Consider the following 20,378-nt stretch of genomic DNA (forward strand, 5'->3'; position numbering starts at 1 on the left):
TGAGGAAGCAGTTTATAACTACTCCCAATGTTGCAGGGCTGAATTGGCACCACTTGGCAGGACAATACTCACAACTGGCAGAGTTCCGGTGATGTAGCAAGTAGTTTGAAAGTCTTTTGTGTCCCTGAAACTTCAGAAAACAAGAGACCAGTCAGCTGGCCCTTGGAGTAACTCTGGGTGTTGGGTTCAAGCAGTGTGGATCCAGTCCTTCTCACCCAGGTAAAGAGGACAGCAGGTCAACACAGCAAGAAAGCACTTCCTCCAGAACAATAATTCATCAGAGTAGCAGTCCTTCAGCAGCACAGCAGTCCTTCTTCCTAGTAGAGTATCCACAGGGTTCAAAGTTAACTGAGTTGGTAGGGTCAGATGTCCAATTTGTATACCCAGAGGTGCCTTTGAAGTGGCAAAGTCTTTATAGAAGTGCTTTGAAGTGCACAGAGGCCCTCCTTTCCTGCCCTGGCCCCAGACTCACTACAGGGAGTTGAGCAGTCCTTATTGTGGGAACAGGACACAGCCTATTCAGGTGTAAATGTGAGGCTGTGTGTCCAGCTCCTCCCTCCCATTCTGCTCATGATGGCCCATCAGTATGTGGAGGGCCCATCAGTCACACCTAAGCTCCCTTTGTGTGTGTCTGTATAGAGGAAATGCACGAAGCCCAGCTGTCATCCCACCCAAGACATGTATTGGAGACAAGCTAGAGGCACACAGGGCTTACGAGCAGGAAAATGCCAACTTTCTAAAAGTGGCATTTTCCAAAGTGTAGCACTTAATCCTACTTTACATTAAGCGGATTTATTATTACAATTTCATTGTTACTAAACATGATGGGGCCCGATTCACATAGGTAAACGTAGACCAAAAGTCAAAGCTTAGACCAAAAATCCAAGTTTAGACTTAAAGTCTAACTTTACTAATAGTAAAGTTAGACTTTGGTCTACGTTTAGACTTTGTTCTAAACTTAAACCAAAAGTATAAACTTGGACCAAAAGTCTAACTTTACTAGCTGTACAGTTTGACTTTAGGTCTAAACTGAGACTTTTGGTCTAAGTTTACTTTTGTGAATCAGGCCTTTTATTTACACAGCACCCTGAACTGTGGGCTGTATATGGCCTACATTAGGGGTGACTTATGTTGTAATAAAAGTAGGGTTGAAGGCTTGGCTGGATGTGTTAAATGTCAAGTTAACATGGCAGTGTAACACTACATTCAGGCTGCGATGGGAGGCCTGAGACATGTTTTAAAGTGCTACATAAGTGGGTGGCACAGCAGTGCTGAAGGCCCTCTAGCAGCATTTAATTTACAGGCCCTGAGCACATTCAGTGCACTTTATTAGTAAATTAAATGTGCCAATTAAGTATACACCAATCACACCATGTTTTAGAGAAAAAGCACAACTGCTATAGCACTGGTTACCAGTGGTAAAGTACACAGAGTCCTAAGGTCAACAAAATCAAATTCAGTAAAACTGGAGGCAAGCAGGCAAAATGTTTGAGGGAAGACCAACCAAAGGCTGTCAAGTCTAACAATTCCGTTCAAAAGTTTTTGCTATAGCCTGGCCTACAGATGCCTGTGAAAAATGCATGGGGATTTTGAGACCTCCATTTTTTCTTGTCAAATAGGGCCAAAGTTATTAGAAAACCAAAAACACTTTTTCTATGGAAAAACAGATCTGGCTATAACTACCTAGAGGCTACTGACACTGGGTAATCTATACACATATATACACATACACACACACAAAAACACACACACATATATATATATATTACTTATAGTCGCCATTAGGTAGATAAAGTTATGGAGCCTGTTTACATAGAAAAAGTGTTTTTTGACTTGCTTATATCTATAATGCGGTTTGATGAATCTTCATGAAATTTTCCAAAATAAAGTGCCACTGGTGATTTTTATTGCAAGTAGAAAGTTTGGGAGTGATCTGTCAAGTGGGGGCTAAGCAAAAAGGAGGGGCAAAAAATTTGGGTTCCCATGCAAATTCCCATGGGACCTTTAGACATGACTACAGACCGAACCGCTGGACAGAATTACACCAAATTTAGCAGAAAGCTAGCTTCCCGTATGCAAATTACGCTTTTGCTTATTTGGTGCACATCCATTTAGTAGTTTTTGAGATATTAAAGGAAATCGAAATTTGCATATCGCAAACAATTTGCGAATATGTGCAAAGTTTCACGAATGAGTGTGCGAAAAGAGGTGCTGTCATTGGCTGACCGCAACGTGACTATTTCACTGTCCCAAGGCGTGAAAATCCTAATTGATAGTGGCATTAGGGATAAAGGTGAATGTACACTGACCCCATGGGTTTGATACAGGTGTGTTTTAGGGGCAGATTATAGGTTTAAAATAATTTTGCAACACCTTTGGCAATATTCATGACACTTCACACATTTTTATGCATTTTTACGAATTAAAATATTCGCCAATATGAAAAAAATTAGAAAAAAAAACACAGGCCCATTCATACACTAATTAATTCACTTATACATGCACTCAGAGTCTCATGCACCCATTCAAATACCCACTCAGACACTTATGCACTCACACAGACCCACTCATAGACTCACACACCCACTTTCAGACCCATTCAGACACTCATGTACCCACTCACAGATCCACTGACAGAGACAGGCCCTCTGGTCAACCTGCTCTGCTCACGGCCAAAGGCCGTGCATGGCGTGGGGTTGGGCGGTTATAAGGGCTTGGCTGCAGGGTGGGGGTTGGAATAATGCAGAATAATTAAATTTACTTTACATTAAAAAACATAGAAATTCACTGAAAAAAACAAGGTTAGTGGGATGTTATAGTTAGGTTCTGAATTTACTCATGCAAAACTGCAGAAATTCAGCAGTTACAATTAGAGTTCTTTCACAAAACTCTAACTCGCGCCCTAAGATAACTATAACTTGCGCCTTTGACACGCAGAGCTCATTATTCCCCATATTATATCATTGATGATATCTTCTATGGATTATTTGATATTATCACTGCAACATTTGTAATAACATTATTGATAAGAAAACTGTGTATGGTGAAGGCACCAGTTAAAGTTACCTAAGGGCACAAGTTAAAGCTACTTGAAATAACTGCTGAATTTCCATGGTTTTGTGTGAGTACATTCAGAACCTAAATATAACGTCCCTTAACTATATATATATATATATATATATATATATATATATATATATATATACACACACATATTTATATATATCTATATATCTATCTATCTATCTATATATATATATATATATATATATATATATAGAGAGAGAGAGAGAGCGAGAGAGAGAGAGAGGGAAAGAGACAGCCATACAGGCAGGCAAGCAGGATAAACCATAGAAAAAATGAGAGACATATATTTTTGCATCTGTAGGTTCATCTTACACACAATAATATTCTTTGGTATAAGTGTAAATCCACTTTTGCTATTCATCAGTTGTGGTTTTACATGAATAACATTGATACAAATGATATTCACTTACTCATATACACCTTTGTGTGAGCAAATATCCCACCAGGAGCTGGCAGTGTGCTTTCCTGAGAATGAACATCTTGAAAATGCTGGATCGGCTACAAACACAGGGGAATATTTATCAAGGTTTTGCGTCACCCTTCCGCCATGCAAGGGGGAACAAGGGTGCTGAAAAACCTAAATGAGATTTATCAAGCCAACCAAGGCCATCTTGCGTGGACCTGCATGCCTTGATAAAGTTAGAGTAATGCAAGGCAGCGACAGAATTCTATTCACACATAAAAAGAGGTAAATGCCCCACAGGATTGTTTTTGTGCTGTAAGCTGTCCCTTTCTGCACATAAACAATCCTACCTACAACTCAGGCACCCTTGCAACATAGCGGAAGGGTGCCTGCATTTGTGCTAGGCATCCAAAAGTGTGCCTACAAAAGGAAAGGACAGGAATGCACTGTATAATGTTACATACGGCACATTCCTGTCCTTTCCTTTCATGCAGCACAGCAAGGTGGCTTGCTGCGTTGTGCTGCATGAAAGATTGATAAATATGCCCCACACTTTTTTGTAGGTAATTACTAACTATTTCTCAACCAGCTCTCATCCCTGAAACAGCTTGAGATGTATGCCTACCTGGGTATGGCAAAGGAAGACCACACAAATAGGTGGATGTTTTTGAGAATGGGTTTCTACATGGGACAATATGTTTTTCCAGGAAGAAAAAACAACTTTTTAAAGTCCATTTACACATATGAAGGATGTATCTGTAATTTTACAGTGTGTAATTTAGCACACATGCATGCCTTTGTATTGGAGTAAAAAGAAATCCTCAAAATTACTCTACTTTGGAACCTGCGACTGGTGCATCTTCCCATGCATTCTTCTCAAATCCCTTTGCGAATTTCAAAACAAACTCATTATTTTCCTCAGTTTAGGGGAGAAACCCTACAGGGATGAATATAATTGTGTTTGTGAATCTGGTACTGGAACAGGGTATATTGCTTTCTTGGGGGTCAATAGGTGGTAGAAGGCCAGATCTCACTAATGGAATTTTAATGTTTTATTTGACTGAATGAAACTTTTTGCCTAGTGGCAAGAGGTCAAGGGCATGACAGCAATTGCTTTCAAATTCCAGCCATTTTATCTTTTTCTATAGATTGGCAACTCATTGATGATCAATTTGTAGTCCCATGAAAAAGCATCCCCGAAATGTTACCTAGTAACCATGCTATTCGATACACATCTATAAACTATAGGTTGGCTTGTGCAACGATTTTTCACAGTGTCAATGATTGCAAGGCTATGACTGTGTCATCCTGTAACATTTTCTGTCTATAATTCACATTGAATCTATACTAAACATTGTTCAGGATTGTGTATGTTTCTGTCGTGTGAGTGTGCATGTGTGTTGGTGCAATTCTAAGTATTTTTCATTATTGGGTTTTATTGACTTATATCAAAAGACCAAAAACACCCCCTAATTACTTCTTACTAACTTGAATCACGAATATATGTTTTTAAACAAGTGCACTATGTTTCAAATACTTGCCAGTACAGTTGAACAGCTTGCATGAAAGAAGATATGTATTTTTATTGGCATCCAAATTTGAAAGAATTAGTTAACCACTGAAAGGCTTTCATGTTCTCTTTTGTCAGGTGATAAAGACAAAGCTGAAGATGCTTCAGCAGGTGAGTGTTTCTTTAAATTATTTAGAACTATTTACAAACATAAATAAACCAGAAAGATTGCCTTTCCATTTACAAGGCGAACTATTTCAATTAATCAATGTTATCTACTATTCACCAACATTCATCACGCTTCTAAAAATCTAAAAAATGAGTAACAAAAATCTGCATTGCTTACAAAATACAAGCTCTAGTCGTGTTAGCCAAGGGGGTTGTCAATTGTGATCTAAAAACTATGGGCCTCATTTACATGAGACCTGTGCCACCAGAGCGTCTCTTTTTATGACTCAGGTGGTGCAGCCCTCTCAGTCATGTCTATGAGGCAACACAAAGCCACCCCGTGTGGCTTTGCATGGCCTCGTGATATAGTGTAAGGCAAGATGAGCAAAGCACTGAATTGCCTTACTCTATGTCAAAGAGGCACTCCATGAGCATTGCAGTGGGTTTTGACAAATTCTCAGTTTTACAAGGATCTGTATATCTGGGAATGCGTCAAAACGGTGCGCCTCCCCGGGGGAGACATAATGAGAAGAAATAACTGCATTCTGCAGCACACAGAGGAAAACGCCTCCATTGATTGTTTTTGTGCAGTAAGATGTCCCTTCCTGCACAAAAACAACAACAACACAGATATCCCTGCACCTTGGTACAAGGGTGCCTGAATTGACACTAGGCACCAATTTTTGCACTGGTGCAGGCAGAAGGAACAGGAATCAGTGGAGGCATTTTCATTTTTCTAGGTGTGCTGCAGAATGCAGCATACATAGAAACAGGAAACAACTAGGAGAAGTAAAGTTATTTATCCTCGTTACACCTCCCCTGGGGAGGCGCACAGTTTTGACACATTCCCGGGTATGCAGATCCTTGTAATTCTGAAAATGTGTCAAAACCTGTGGGTGTTGCATGGGAAACCTACAGTAACACCCATGAAACACCTTCTTATCTATGAGGCCATGGAAATCCAGGCAGAGTGACTTTTTTTGCCTCATATATATGATTGAGAGGCCTGCACCACCAGAGCATCAGAAAAGGTGACGTTCTGTGATGGAGGCCTCTTGTAAATATGGCTCTATATATTTTCAGTAGCAAAGGAGCACACTAGCCAGAGCCAGTTCCATATTCAAAGGGTCGCAACAATCAACAATTTTCCAAATCCCCTACAGTCTAAACAACTTCATTTGTCCTAACTCACGGACAAGATTTTTTCTCTGACGCTTGAGCTCGTTATCAATGGCAAATATAGTTGAAATCCACCATTTCTACAAACATATAGTTTTACAAAACGTTTCAAGCTGTTGATCACTCTGACCTAACTGTGTCCTCATTCTTTGCAGGCTTTTATTGGCATAAACTTTTGCTTAACCTGATTAGCACGAGCCAAAGGTTAAAGCAGTCGATAATCACTCATTAGTTCCTCATATCCTGTTCCTTTGCATCTAAAACAGCATAGTCAGATGTTATGCCACCGACTTTCTGAACTGTAAGTGAGATATCTCATTGTGACTCTGTATTTAACTAACAGTAAAGTAAAGGCACAATATGCAAACAGTGTTGAATCTTTGGAGACAACCTATGTAGTAATAGGACTGTTCTAGAGCAAGTCATAACCTGGCCTATCTTAATAACAGTAATGATGAAAGTTGCAGAAAAATAATGGCGTGCTAGAGTCAGCAGATGAGCACCTTTTAACTTTTCTTTTTTTTAAATACAAAATATTTTCCTTTATGATCAAATCTGTTTATTGTTTTATAAGAATCTAAACATACAAAACACCACTCATCGCAGGACCGAGATGATATATATCAGCACAATAGCAAAAACATAGCATCAAACAAAGGTCTCTCTCATGAGTCCCAAAACCATGCCAATACTGACTCCCCAAAGGATCTTCTCCTTGCTGAGCCATGTGTCCACTGGCGTTGACCAATAGTCCTCCAGAATATCAGCCCCGCAGATGAGAACCACAAAAACATGTATAAAAAAAAAAACATTTCAACATTTCAACAGTGCTTCCCTCAGAGAGACCGTAACATCCATCTATCCTTCCCTTCCCTAACCCCTAGATTATCAATCGTCCTTCCCCTCTAGCGACCCCCCCTTTCACACTCCAACCTATGATTCAGTTCAGTCTCAAGACTCTCAGGTAGGTCGGGCATGTCAGCTCAGTGAATTCTGCAGACAGAAGCTAAATAAATGGCTTCCACAGTGCCCCCAAATCTTCTGCCCGCTGGTGGGTGGCTAGCGTGAGTTTCTCCATTGCGAGTATACACCAGAGCTTCTGGAGCCATGAAACACAAGTTGGGACCCTATCTGTACCCCAGAGAGCTAGAATCAGTTGCAATGCTGTATTGAGTGCCAGGGCCATCTGCCTCCCTTTTAGAGATCTTAAAGGAAAAGTAAGGGGTTTGGGCAACCCCAGTAGGATAAACGTTGGGAACCTTGGGATCGTGACCTGAAACGCTACATCTATCTCATCTAAAATGTTTCCCCAGTAACGGTGTAACTTGGGGCAATGCCAGAGCAGATGTACCAATGTGCCTGTAGCTCCACACCCTCTCCAGCAAAGGTCTGTCTTATTATGATCCCATGCATGCAACCGCGTCGAGGTGTAGTACCAGTAAGAGGCGACTTTATATGATGTCTCTGTCCCCGCTGCACAATATGCCGTATGGTGTATTCTATAGAATATGCTGTCCCATTCCTCATCCGAGAGCTCTCTCTCAAGCTCCCTCTCCCATCTCAACTTACCCTTTGACTTGGGCGGGCGGCTTGCTCCTTGCAGAAGGCGATAGAGCTCTGAAATAATTCTCTTATCATCCTTCTTTAGGAGAAGCCATTTCTCAAATGGTGTGAGAGGTCTATCCATCAAAGCTCTGTTCGCCGGCAAGAGAGCCCAATGCGAACCTGGTAATACATCAGCCTATCCGCCTCCACTAGGCCGTAGGCCTCCCTCATCTGGTCAAAGGACAAAACCACATGTTCATCAAAGAGACTCCCCACTCTCCTGCAACCCCCCTATACCAGCATCTAAGGCCTTCCAAATGTTGCCCAGGTTCAAAATCCGGGTTCGCACCTATGGGGGTCATCGGAGAGGGAAAATAAGTCAGCCCTAAGCGGCAAGCCACTATGTCCCACACCCGCAGCGTCGTCCCCGTAATCAGGGATGCATAAAGGCCTCCAGGCCTATGTCTACGCCGGAGCCAAGGCTCCTTCCAATTATGAGAGCCAGCCACCACCTGGTCCATAAAACACCAGTGTTTCTCCGTGAGTGGGCGACTCCACTCCACAAGAAAACATAGCTGGACTGCCTGAAAATATCTCAGAAGGCATGGGATCGCCAATCCCCTACTGCTCTTGGGGCGGTATAGTACCTGTCTCGATAAACGCGCCAGCCGACCCTCCCATATAAATCTCAAGACTGCGGATTGTAGAGCAGCAATCGTCCGGGGGGGTGGGGTCAGCGGGAGCACCTGAAATACATATAATATTTGGGGCAATACCGTCATCTTAACCGCAGGCACCCTACCCAGCCAAGATAGCTTATGTTTCCCCCATATCTCCAAATCTCGCTGTATATCGCGTACCAGTTTCTTGTAATTTAGGTTCACCGTTTTTGAGGCAGACGTCGCTAACTCAACCCCCAGATAGGAGAGGCGCGAGGACGACCAAATAAAGGGGTACCGAGCTCTCAAATCTTCCTCATGGTCTGTGCTCAAGAACCGACTAAGGACCTGAGACTTCTGAATATTCACTTTAAATTCCGAAACCCGGCTAAACTCCGCTAATAACTCCATAAGCACAGGAAAAGAGGTGGCAGGCTCCGCAAGTGTGAGAATCACATCGTCCGCGTATAGGGTAATAAGGTGGTGGTCTCCACCAAATTTCACACCAGAAACCAAGGGGCTATCTCGCAAGCGCTGTGCGAAGGGCTCCATATATAGCGCAAACAGGAGGGGGGAGAGTGGACATCCCTGTCTGGTCCCACGCCTAACCGGGAACGATGCAGAGAGCACACCATTGACTAGAACCGCCACTCTACGAGAGCGATAAGCACATTGGATCCAAGATCTAAAGCCCAGACCTAGGCCGAAACGCTTCAAGACCCGGAAAAGGTATGGCCAATGGACCCTATCAAACACCTTTTCAGTGTCAATTGAAAGAAAAAGCGCCTCTCTTCGAGATCTATCGATTTTGTCTATCAGATGTAAAAGCTGCTTCGTATTATCGCTGCATTGTCGATTCGGAATGAAACCTGACTGATCTGGATCAATAAGACCCGGCATATAAGGATTAAGGCGGAAGGCAAGTATCCCAGTGAATAATTTGGCATCTATGTTCAGAAGCGAGATCGGCCTACACGAAGCACAGTCCTCCGGATTCTTACCCGATTTATGTATAACAGTAATAGTAGCGTCCAGCATGCTAGGTGCTAGAGTCCCCGTCGCTCTAAAGGAGTTAAAAAGCCGGGTGAGTAGCTGGGGCGAGTTCCACACAAAAGGTCTTATAAAACAACAGCTTGAACCCATCTGGGCCGGGGGACTTCCCATTCTTTAGGCGGGAAATCGCCGAGATAACTTCTTCTAGCCTTATCTCCTGGTCTAATGACATCATCTCCTTCTCCCCAAGAGGAGTGATTGCTACACCCTCCAAATAGGCGTCCAGAACAGCGTCGTCCCGCTCATCCGTCGCATATAGACCCCGGTAAAACCCTGCAAAGGCTTCAGCAATCTGATCACTCGTACAGGCCACTTCACCGGAATGAGAATGAATCAATTTAACTGTTGACGCTGCACGTTGCGCTCGCAACCGATGCGCTAATAGCTTTCCACATCTATTGCTCCCAATATAATATTTGTGCTTAAGACGTGCTACTGCGTACTCCACCCTATACCAGTCTAGTCGCTTCAGCTGTTGCCTCGCCTTCTCTAACTCTCGCCAGAGTCTGGGCGCACCAGTCGATTTATGGGAACGCTCCAAGGCAATCACTCTCTGCTCTAACCTTTCTCTCACCTCTCTCCTCGCTCTATTATCCCTCGCTGACATTGCCATAACCTCACCCCGCACTACTGCCTTCAACGCCTCCCAGACAATCTCCGTGGAGGTGCTGCCATCATTGTTAAAAACAATATAGTCCACAATCGCCCGTCGAAGCGACTCCACTGCTGACTCGCTCTGAAGCAAGGAGTCCTTAAAGCACCAACACAGGGTACCGACTCGCCCTACCTCCATGGCCAATTCAACAGTAATAGGGGCATGGTCAGTCAAGGCCCTGGGCTCAATCGTAGCCTCTCTAACCCGGGACATAAACTCTTGCGAGGCCAAGAAAAGATCAAGCCGGGCGTAGGTCTTGGTAGCCGCCGAATAGAAAGAATAATCTCGTAATGTAGGATGAGACTTTCTCCACACGCCCTCTAGCCCACACTCGACCAACCATTGACGCCCCGTCTCCGACACTGCCCCAGTCTGTCCAAAGCATTGACCCGAGCGGTCAAGCTCATTGTCCATTACTAGATTAAAATCACCCCCTATTAAAATAGCGCTATCTGGCGAACTAAGTATAGGGGAGATTGACTGTCTCAAGAAAGCCTCCCGCTGGGAGTTCGGGGCATAAAGGGAAGCAACGGTAAAAGAAAAAGCCCCAAGCCTCATTCTGATTGCCAGGAACCTACCTGGAACTTCATGTATCTTCCCAACTATCTCCCCGGAAAACGTCCTCGAGAGCAATATTGCAACCCCCGCATGTTTAGTAGTAGTTGAGGACCAAAACTGCCTAGGGAACCATCGTGAGCGCATGCGGAACGTATCTTTATGTAACAAATGGGTCTCTTGTAATAGGCAAATGTGACCCCCCCCATTTCTCTAGACCTGATAGAATCGCTAGCTGCATGGTTGGGTTGTTAAGCCCCCGAACATTCAAACTTATGCATTTAACTGTCATGTCACCGCCGGGGGTGGGTCACCCAGGGGCAGAGGGGCACAGGGCTGCTCCTCCATGACTAATCCTAGACCGGACTCCCAGGGAAGAAGCACACCAACAAACAACCAACAGGTGATTACCAACACAAAGGCGGTCATTCTGACCCTGGCGGTTGAAAACCGCCAGGGCAGAGTGCCGCGGAAGCACCGCCAACAGGCTGGCGGTGCTTCAGGGGCCATTCTGACCGCGGCGGTAAAGCCGCGGTCAGAAAAGGGAAACCGGCGGTTTCCTGCCGGTTTCCCGCTGCCCCAGGTAATCCTCCACGGCGGCGCTGCATGTGGATTCCGACCCCCTTCCCGCCATCCTGTTTCTGGCGGTTTTCACTGCCAGAAACAGGATGGCGGGAACGGGTGTCGTGGGGCCCCTGGGGGCCCCTGTAGTGCCCATGCCACTGGCATGGGCACTGCAGGGGCCCCCTAACAGGGCCCCATTAAGATTTTCAGTGTCTGCAAAGCAGACACTGAAAATCGTGACGGGTGCAACTGCACCCGTCGCACACCAGCAACTCCGCCGGCTCCATTCGGAGCCGGCTTCATCGTTGCTGGGTCTTTCCCGCTGGGAGGGCGGGCGGCCTTTTGGCGGTCGCAAGCCCGCCCAGCGGGAAAGTCAGAATGACCGCAGCGGTCATTTGACCGCGGTGCGGTCTTCTTGGGGGGGAACTTTGGCGGGCGGCTTCTGCCGCCCGCCGAAGTTGGAATGACCCCCAAAGTCCTCTCACTCTCATCTCCAAAGTGGAAAAAGTCTCGACTGGGCCGTGGAACCCCCTCAAGTTCACCATCTAGGCCCGTTCACCCCGCCGCCCAGGCCCCCCTGACAGCTCGTAAGCAAACAAATAGGCGACCCAATGCTAAGCAGCCGCCCTCAGGCACCCAAGAATTAGATATTGGTCCCAGCTGCCACGTTGGTCACTGCCGACTTCCGCTCTGATAGCTGCTCCGAGGTGGTAGGCCGCTGCCGCTTCCTCCTTTTCTCCTTTCTCCTCCAACTCAGGCGGACCTCTCTGCTCGGGCCCGATTGCACGCCCGGGTCCTGGCCCCTCTCCACCAGGCCCAGGATCCGGTTCGCCACCGATATGGACTTCACCTGGTGGAGCTGCGCCTCCCAGCGCAAAATAAGGCGGAACGGGTGGCCCCAAGAATATGGCACGTCTTGTGCCCGCAAATGTTCCATAATAGGCTTAAATTCATGACACCTCTGCAGAGTTTTTGCCGAAAGATCCTGAAACAACTGGAGCTGGAGCCCTCTAAATTGGATCTGCGGGAGATTGCGCGCTCGTTGCAGTATACTGTCCTTAAGCCCATAGTTGTGGACGCATGCCAAAATGTCCGGGGGCGATCTCCATCACCCCGAGCCCGACCCACCCGATGCACTCTATCCAGCATAATTTCTTGAGGCTCCTCTAAGCCAAGAACTGAACGAAATAGCTCCAGCACGAACTCTCTGATGTCAACCTTCTCAGCCCCAGATGGTGCTCCCCTAATGCAAATATTATGCCGACGTGAGCGGTTCTCTAGGTCCTCCACCGTAAGCTGGAGGAGTTCTTGTTGCTCCCGCAAGCGGATGCATTCTTGTTGGAGATCCGCCACCTCCTTTACCCGGGAGGTTTCACCCTCTTCAATCTGTGCCACACGTTCTCCGAGGGAGGAGACTTCTGCTCTCAGCTCCTTTACCTCATGGGAGATGTCCCTTCGAAGCTCTTGAAGATCGCTCCTGAGCGAGTCGAACAGGGAGGCCAGAAAGCCCCTCGTGACCGGAGCTCCTATATCCTCCTCCACCTCGCCCCTCTCCTCCGGAGACTTCGCAGCAGGTGGACCCTCCAGAGCTCCTCCCGGCACTGGGCGAGCCCCTGTAAGCATCTCTCTAACAGTCCATTCCCGCTTGCCCTTAGCGGACGCCATTACTCCATCTCTCTCACCGATTTGAGCGTCCAGCTCAATCGAGGCCTCCTCAAAAATGCGCCCGCGGGTCACACCAGGCCCAGCGTAGTCAACCACCACTAACCTCTTCTCTCAGTGACGGGGCATTTCACGTCCCAGCCGGTCCTTATGTCGCGGCGCCAATAAAGTCCTCTGCGGGCCGCCTGCACTGCCGATCAATGGGCCCGGGGCCCCGTCTCACCAGGACCTGTTCATCGCCCCAATCTGGATGTCTTGCACAGCTGAAGCAGCTCAAACGGGGCCTCCTCCAAAGTGCGCCCGGAGGCCGGGTCACCCTAGGCCCAACACAGTCACCAGCCACCACAAACCCCTTCTCTCAGTGGCAAAGTCCTTCACTTCCCAGCCACTTCTTATGACTCGGCGCAATTGAGGTCCACTGCGGGCCGCCTGCACCGCCGATAAGAAGGCCCAGGTTCCCGCCTCACTAAGGGCTGTTCATCGACCAGATCCAAATGCCATGCACATCAGTGGTTTACTCGTGTCTCCAGCCAGGGTCCCAGGCCCTGCCGCCCTCAGGCACCGGCCCCTCACGCCCTGTCAGAAGCGCACCACCGCCTGCACAAAGCACCTGTAGCGCGGCACCCTGCTAGGCCGCCGCCACTCCACTCCCCAGAGGCGCAGAGCCACAAGGCCCAAGGGCCGCCGCACGGCCCGAACCGCCACGGGCCACGCCCGCCCACTGCCGGCGTCGGCACCGGTCCCACGGCGCCGCACTCCTGCTCGGGTGCCCTGGGCCCTCCGGAGCTCACCACTATCTGGGGCGTCCGATGCGCTCCCCGGGTCACCAATTTCACCCCATGCGGGCCGCAAAGCCATGTCAGGGGCCCAGGCGGCGGAGCACGGACAATACGCATCTGCTCACGCTGCCATCTTGGCCACGCCCCCTCAATATTTTCCTTTAATGACATGTGGTTAAGTTTAAAAAAGCCTTAGTTTTTGGAGATGTTTGTTTGAGAGTTGGTAGTGGTCTCCTGAACTACTGCCTAGTTCACATCATTTTAAAATAAATTTAAAAAGGGAAAACGGTTCCTGAGGAGACCCCTTCCCTTTTGCAAATTGGTTACCACCCAAGCTTGAGAGTGGGTAACGTTTGAAAGTGTTTCAACTGGGTTTTGGTGCACAACATTGATATATCTCATACTGGTTCAGTACTTGGATTGGGCACCTACAACATCGTCCATTCCAAATAAAAAAAAATGGCATAGAGTCACAAGACTCCCAAAATGCGTTTACTTCACAATAAAAACGTTTTTCCCTGTCAGAAACAGAAATTGAAACTGTTAGTGCATGTAAAAGAATTTACTACATCTGGCTCCAAACGGCCGACAAATTGCTGAGAAGAGAATCTCTGGGTACAGCCCCAACAGTTTTGCCACAATTTTTCTCTGCTAATTCGACCTTACGCAGCATGCCAGATTTGCTGCCTACAGCTGTGGTCCATATAGCATCTGTAGTGCTGCTTTTCCACTTTGGGTTCATAAGCCTGGACAACAGAGATTGGTGACCTATCCATGTCCAGATGATTAAACCTCTTTAACCCTCAAAAAAGCGCATTTTATGTGCTTTAGTAAAGGACCTCAACCATGTGCCACTAAACAAAGAAACTTTACAAGGATTTCAAATTCTGAGACCCCCTTTTCATCTTATTGTGTTTTTCTATTAAAAATTTAATTTTCTCCGTCAAAAATTATAGTCCTTCATCTAGACTTACTAGATGTTTGTCCTGGGGCTCATGCAATGCAAGCTACTACAAAGTGGCACAAACCACAGTGTCCATCAACTTTCACAGTCAAAAGATCTTTTACAGTGAAATTTAACACTTTCATTGCTCCAAAGTGGCTTTACTTTTAAGGAAAGAGGGCATGTCAGTGGCAGTCAGGTACAAAAGTCCATGGGTCTGGAGCATAGCCAGGTCTATTAAAGTAGCACAATGTGACCATGCATCAAATTCAGTCACCAAGCACAACCAACGGCTATAATGCATATCCTATCCTGGGCACTGCTGGCCCAATATATGTGGGCTGCTACTCTGAGCATCTCACAGAATAGCCATTTGTGCGAAGTGCCACCAATTACTTTATCAGCAAGTGAATATTGCTAAACATGGGGTGCTCATTTTTTGTCTTTTTTAAACATGCACTTTTTTTTAATTTTTAAAAAATGTAATAGACTTTTTACATTTTTTCCTATATTTTTCAATAGAGAGATTTCTGACATGATGGAGGAGTTAAAACGTTTAATAAACTAGAAAAAAACATAGTTTAAATTTGTTATGTTAAATAATAATGTAAAATGATTGTATATTTTTATTTTTAAATGTATAACAAAATAAAAAAGTTGTAACTTTTATAACTTAATTTAAATTCTGATTATTATTATGAATATAGTTGATTTTCAAGTATTTTTCTGAAGTTTAATTAAAAAGCAAATTACCAATTTGAGTAAAAACATATTTTATTACTTATAAATAAGAAGTAAAAGTGATGTATCAAATTCATTTAAACTAATTTAATCATATTTTAATCAAACTTGTTACATTAATTTAGTAATTCAAAAATGTTTTAAATTCGAAAAAGCTAATACCTTAAAATAAAGTAATATTTATTTTACTAACTATTTAAAATCTTTTATTTTAATTTGAAATTATTTCCTATGGATTTATTTTAAGTCCCTACCTTATTATTTTCTATGGAAGAGTCTTGCAGTACCAGAGGTTTGCCATATTGGTGCCGGGCTTACTCCAGCTTTGAGCTATTTACTACTATTTGGGTCCTTTTTGGTTGTATTGACTTTGGCTGTTTGGAGGAATATTTGCTACCCCCGTGGGCCACTGGAGTGTCACTTTTTTTAAAAGATCTGGCAAAGGAGACTGCGGAAGCATATCTATGACACCACACTTTGCATGGTTTTTCATGGTCTCATGGATATGACGTAAGGCAAGGCAGCACAAGTCACTGTGTTGCCTTACTCCACACCAGGAAGGCATTCCATGGGCGCTGCTGTGAGTTTTTCCACGCCACACCCATGGGTTTTGACGCATTTCCAGATTTTCAAGGGCATGTAAACCTGGGAATGCATCCAAATTTCATGTCTCCCCAAGGTAGGCATAACAAGGAGAAATATCTTTAATTCACTTCATTTTTCCTCTTTCTGTATGTGCTGAATTCTGCAACACACATATAAAGAGGAACATGTCTCCATGGATTGTTTTTGTGCGGGAAGGTTCCCCTTCCTGCACAGAAACAATCCTGCCAACAACACAGGCACCCTTGCACCATTGTGCATAGGTATCTGCGTTGGCGCTAGGCTGCCTAAATGGCTCCAGTTCAGGGGGAAAGGACATAATTGCACCATATTTAATAAATATATTGCACCCCTGCCCTTTCCCTTTGACGTAGGGCAGCGTAACAAGGTGGCTTGCTGCTCTGCCATGCACCACCATTACAGTAAATATGCCCTCTAGTTTGTGAATAGTAGTGGACTTACTGTTTTGTGGCTGGTTGTCTGTCCCTCCCTCAACCCCTTCTTAAGGCAACCTTAATCCCTCTTACTTCCATCCAAACTGACCTATTTGGTAGAGTGTATGCCGCATTATTCAACCACTCTCTGGGTTTCTCCAACATTTGCTACTAAGTAGTAAATGTACATGTGTGAGAAATGTCTAACTAAAGCAAAACATATGTCAGGGATTGCTTTGATTCATTCCAGACTGGCTTGGGTAGTATTTTATCAATTCAAACCTGTAATACTTTGGCCGGAGTGGTAAAAAAAAGGCTTTTGTCATTTTTCATCTTTGCATGAATGGAGGGGTTAATCCTGTGCTTAAAAGTCTTGTTGTAAAAATGGGTAAGGCCTTTGTCCCTTTCTAGCTCGAAATGGATGAACTGTGCTAATTCTGTACTACAGAACTATGCTAGAAAAATAGACATTCGAGGTGAGCAGATTCAAAGTGTCGCTGGTGTTGTATGGTGCTCCATATAAAGGAGCTGCTCTCTGCCTTCGCTTGGGAACTACCCAGGATTCCTTGATTCCTGTGATAGATATAAGTATATATCTACACACACAAACACAGTTATTTTCCGCACGCTTCTGAATTCTGGAAGTAGACCGTCACCGCGGGGCCCTTGTAAAATGTGTCTCCAACAAAAACACAATAATACATTTTCTGTTGAAAAAAAAATTATTCGAAATGTTGTTGAAAAATGTAAAAAATACTCTAAGTTCTTTCTATACATAATTTTAAATACATGTAATACATATTAAACAAAAAAACATTTATTGTAGGTTTAATTGTTTTATTTGATATATATATATATATATATATATATATATATATATATATATATATATATATATATCGAATAAGGAATGATTTATTACATATTTAGGGCAAATGTGCCTTAACAATGTGCCTTGCCATTTTGTTTATTAAGTCTAGCTTTATACATATATTTTTTAAGATTAATACACTCATTATTTCCCTATACTTTCCAAAGGGCTGATGTCTGCCACGGTGTTCGAGGACTCCACCTACATTTGAATATGATGTTTTATTTTATACAAAAAATAAAACACCACTGATTTTACATTTTCTTTCAAGCATTTCATACTTGATGTAAGAAGTCAACAATCATTTCTTAATAGCTACTGACCTCAGAATTCCCTATTTCTGGCACCACGAAGTGTTTGGTTTTGGCAGTAGCTAAAACCCTTACGTTTTCCAGAAAGCTGTCCTATACAAGTGGCTTTCCAGTAAAGTGACTGCTTTTACTTCTCTGATGTGTCTTCAGATTGAAATTCAAGACCTCTCTGAAGAACTGAAGACTAATCCTGTTCAGAAACAGATACTCTCTTTCATTCAGCTGTTCAACGTGTATGTTCTTTCCTTGCTTCATTGTTTAGATAGGTCATGTGCATATTGTTGGTATAAATAGATGAGAAGACATTTCACACTCAGTTTGTGTGTGATGCCAGCCAATCAGTGATGTGGAAAGATTCCGAACCATGGTACTAAGTGCAAAATTTAGAAAACTTGCAATCTGAAGACGTGACTCACGTAGTTGAAACAGCGTGACAACTGCACTAGGACATGGTGTGACTTTTGAGTTTTCTATTGTATACTTGTGAGATAATTCAAGATCCTCCATATATGATTAACATTGTTGAGGGCACTTATACCAAAATTGTAGGGCTATTTAGTAATGTTTATTATATCCCAGAGTTTAAAGAAAACCACATTAAATAAAGCATAGCCATACAAAGATCAGCATCGGACAATACAAGCTTATTATTAGCATTTTAAAGGTGCCAGTATTACAGTTTCTCCTACATAACAATATTCGTATTTACATGAATAGTGATCATGCCTCTAACACTCTAAGGCCCAAATTTAAGAGGGCCTAGCTCCTCCTTGTGCCATATTAGTGTCATTTTATATGCCGCTAATGTGGCTCAACAAGGCTAAATTTGCCACACCAGGTTTACAAAGTGACGCAATGCTTGCATTGCACCACTTTATAACCCCTTGCACCACATTATGCCTGTGCCAGCATAATGTATGCAAGGGGGGTGTTCCCCCATTAGGGGAACTGCAAAAATGTTGCAGTGGAATCTATGAGATTCCACTGGTCCATTTTTAACAGATATTTTTAACGCCTGCACAGAGCAGGCAATACAAGAGGGAACACCATTATTTATAATGGGTCCCTATATACCTTGCAGGACTAGTGCCAAAATGTGTGGTACTAATCCTGCAATGTACCACAATAGCGTCAAAATGTTTGTGCCTAACTGCGCCATAGTGCGGTGTATGTCTACGCACACTTGGTGGCGTTAGGGGAGCGCTGATGGGCGGCTGCAAAGAAGGACCCACAACCCTAAGGAAATCTAGACCTGCAGGCTATGGTCACGCTTCTCATATCTCTGTGGATGTTGTCGGCACACTGTGGGTGTATAGAGTGCTCCAATGTATTTTTAGTGTCAAGGATGCATGGCATAGATTTTGGGAGACTTATAAATATATCACAGAGATATGCCAGGTAGTGGGGTCCTGAGATATGGAGTAAAACTACATAATTATTGTAAGTAGTTGTGGAGGGAGAAGAGTTCATATTAACTAGTGAGCGATGCGGTCAGCTTTTTTTAGGATGCGATTAATGTTAATGCCGATTTGAAACTGCTGTGTTCGGGGTGGGATAATTGCTTCTTCCTAACAATTCTTCATGTGTGTATCATCGGAATTGTAAGGTATTTTAGAGTCATCATTTTCGATGTGGAGAATTACTGAAACACAATGCTCATTATTTACCATGCTGTTTTTCAATACAACTATGCCCAATTGAAATATGTATTCTATTCCATTTTCTTTCTGTACTCTTTATGATTCCTCACGAGCTGCTGTATTTCATACCATATCTTATTTCTCTGTAGGGGAAATCCCATACAAACAGTTCATTGTTCCTGCTCTCCTCATAACAGGCTGGATTGTGGGATGTGCAATGATGGTATATGTCATTTTCAGCTGACAAAGTAAGTCATTTGATATAGTGCAAAATAGATGGGAAATAATAACCCAGGAAAATATTTTTTTCTGTAACTTCTTTGGCTTCTGATTTTGATATAATATTTGTTTTGTAGGGACGAAGACATCCGAATGAAAAAAGAAGACAAGCTTACATTTTGTGTAATAATGTGTTGTAGGAATTGTATACTAAGAAAGCTGTGCTTTGTGGACGGTGAATAATCTGATGTAATATAGTACACGAAGAAACTTTTGCTCATTTTTTATCAAATCAATCACACATATGTGTGATAGTACCTGTTGAAAGAATAAAATGTTTTAGCAGGTTTCCCGATGTATTAAACAATAAACTACTGAAACAAAAAATGGGCATATAATTTTAAAAGATAGAACCATCTAGAAGGGAAGAGTAAAAAGTATATTGTAAATGAAATGAAAAAATACCATGACTGTAAGAGGATTGCCCAGTGGAGCTATGGTGATGGATGTAAATATTTCTCCATTACAACGTCGTTATCGCCATTATTGCTTTCATTAATACTCTGCCATCATAATAGAATCTGACCGTCTGCAACAAACAACTGGTAATCAAATGTGATCACTTCGTCATATGGCAGAAATATATTTGCTAACCTTAATGGACCGCAACGATAAAACTCATATGTGATGAAAACAACCTTGCAAAAATTCAAATCATCGATGAGAAAATCTTGCAAGAATTGAATTCAGTGAATAAAAAAGGCTAAGAAATTGGAAAATTGTGAAACTAGGTAGGA

General features: G+C 43.7%; 1 protein-coding gene across 1 annotated transcript in view; it reads left to right on the forward strand.

The window, feature by feature from the left end:
• STRIT1 (small transmembrane regulator of ion transport 1) overlaps positions 1 to 19,968 on the forward strand; it is a 37,028-nt gene extending 17,060 nt beyond the window's left edge. The window contains exons 2-4 of the mRNA XM_069213312.1: positions 5,139 to 5,171; positions 19,512 to 19,610; positions 19,719 to 19,968. Of these exons, the coding sequence (XP_069069413.1) occupies positions 5,139 to 5,171; positions 19,512 to 19,606 (128 nt within the window). The 3' untranslated portion in view covers positions 19,607 to 19,610; positions 19,719 to 19,968. The remainder of the gene's footprint in view (positions 1 to 5,138; positions 5,172 to 19,511; positions 19,611 to 19,718) is intronic.
• Positions 19,969 to 20,378: the final 410 nt, after the last annotated feature.

The sequence above is a fragment of the Pleurodeles waltl genome, chromosome 11 (genome assembly GCF_031143425.1).
Source record: "Pleurodeles waltl isolate 20211129_DDA chromosome 11, aPleWal1.hap1.20221129, whole genome shotgun sequence".
NCBI classification, from domain to species: Eukaryota; Metazoa; Chordata; class Amphibia; order Caudata; family Salamandridae; genus Pleurodeles; species Pleurodeles waltl.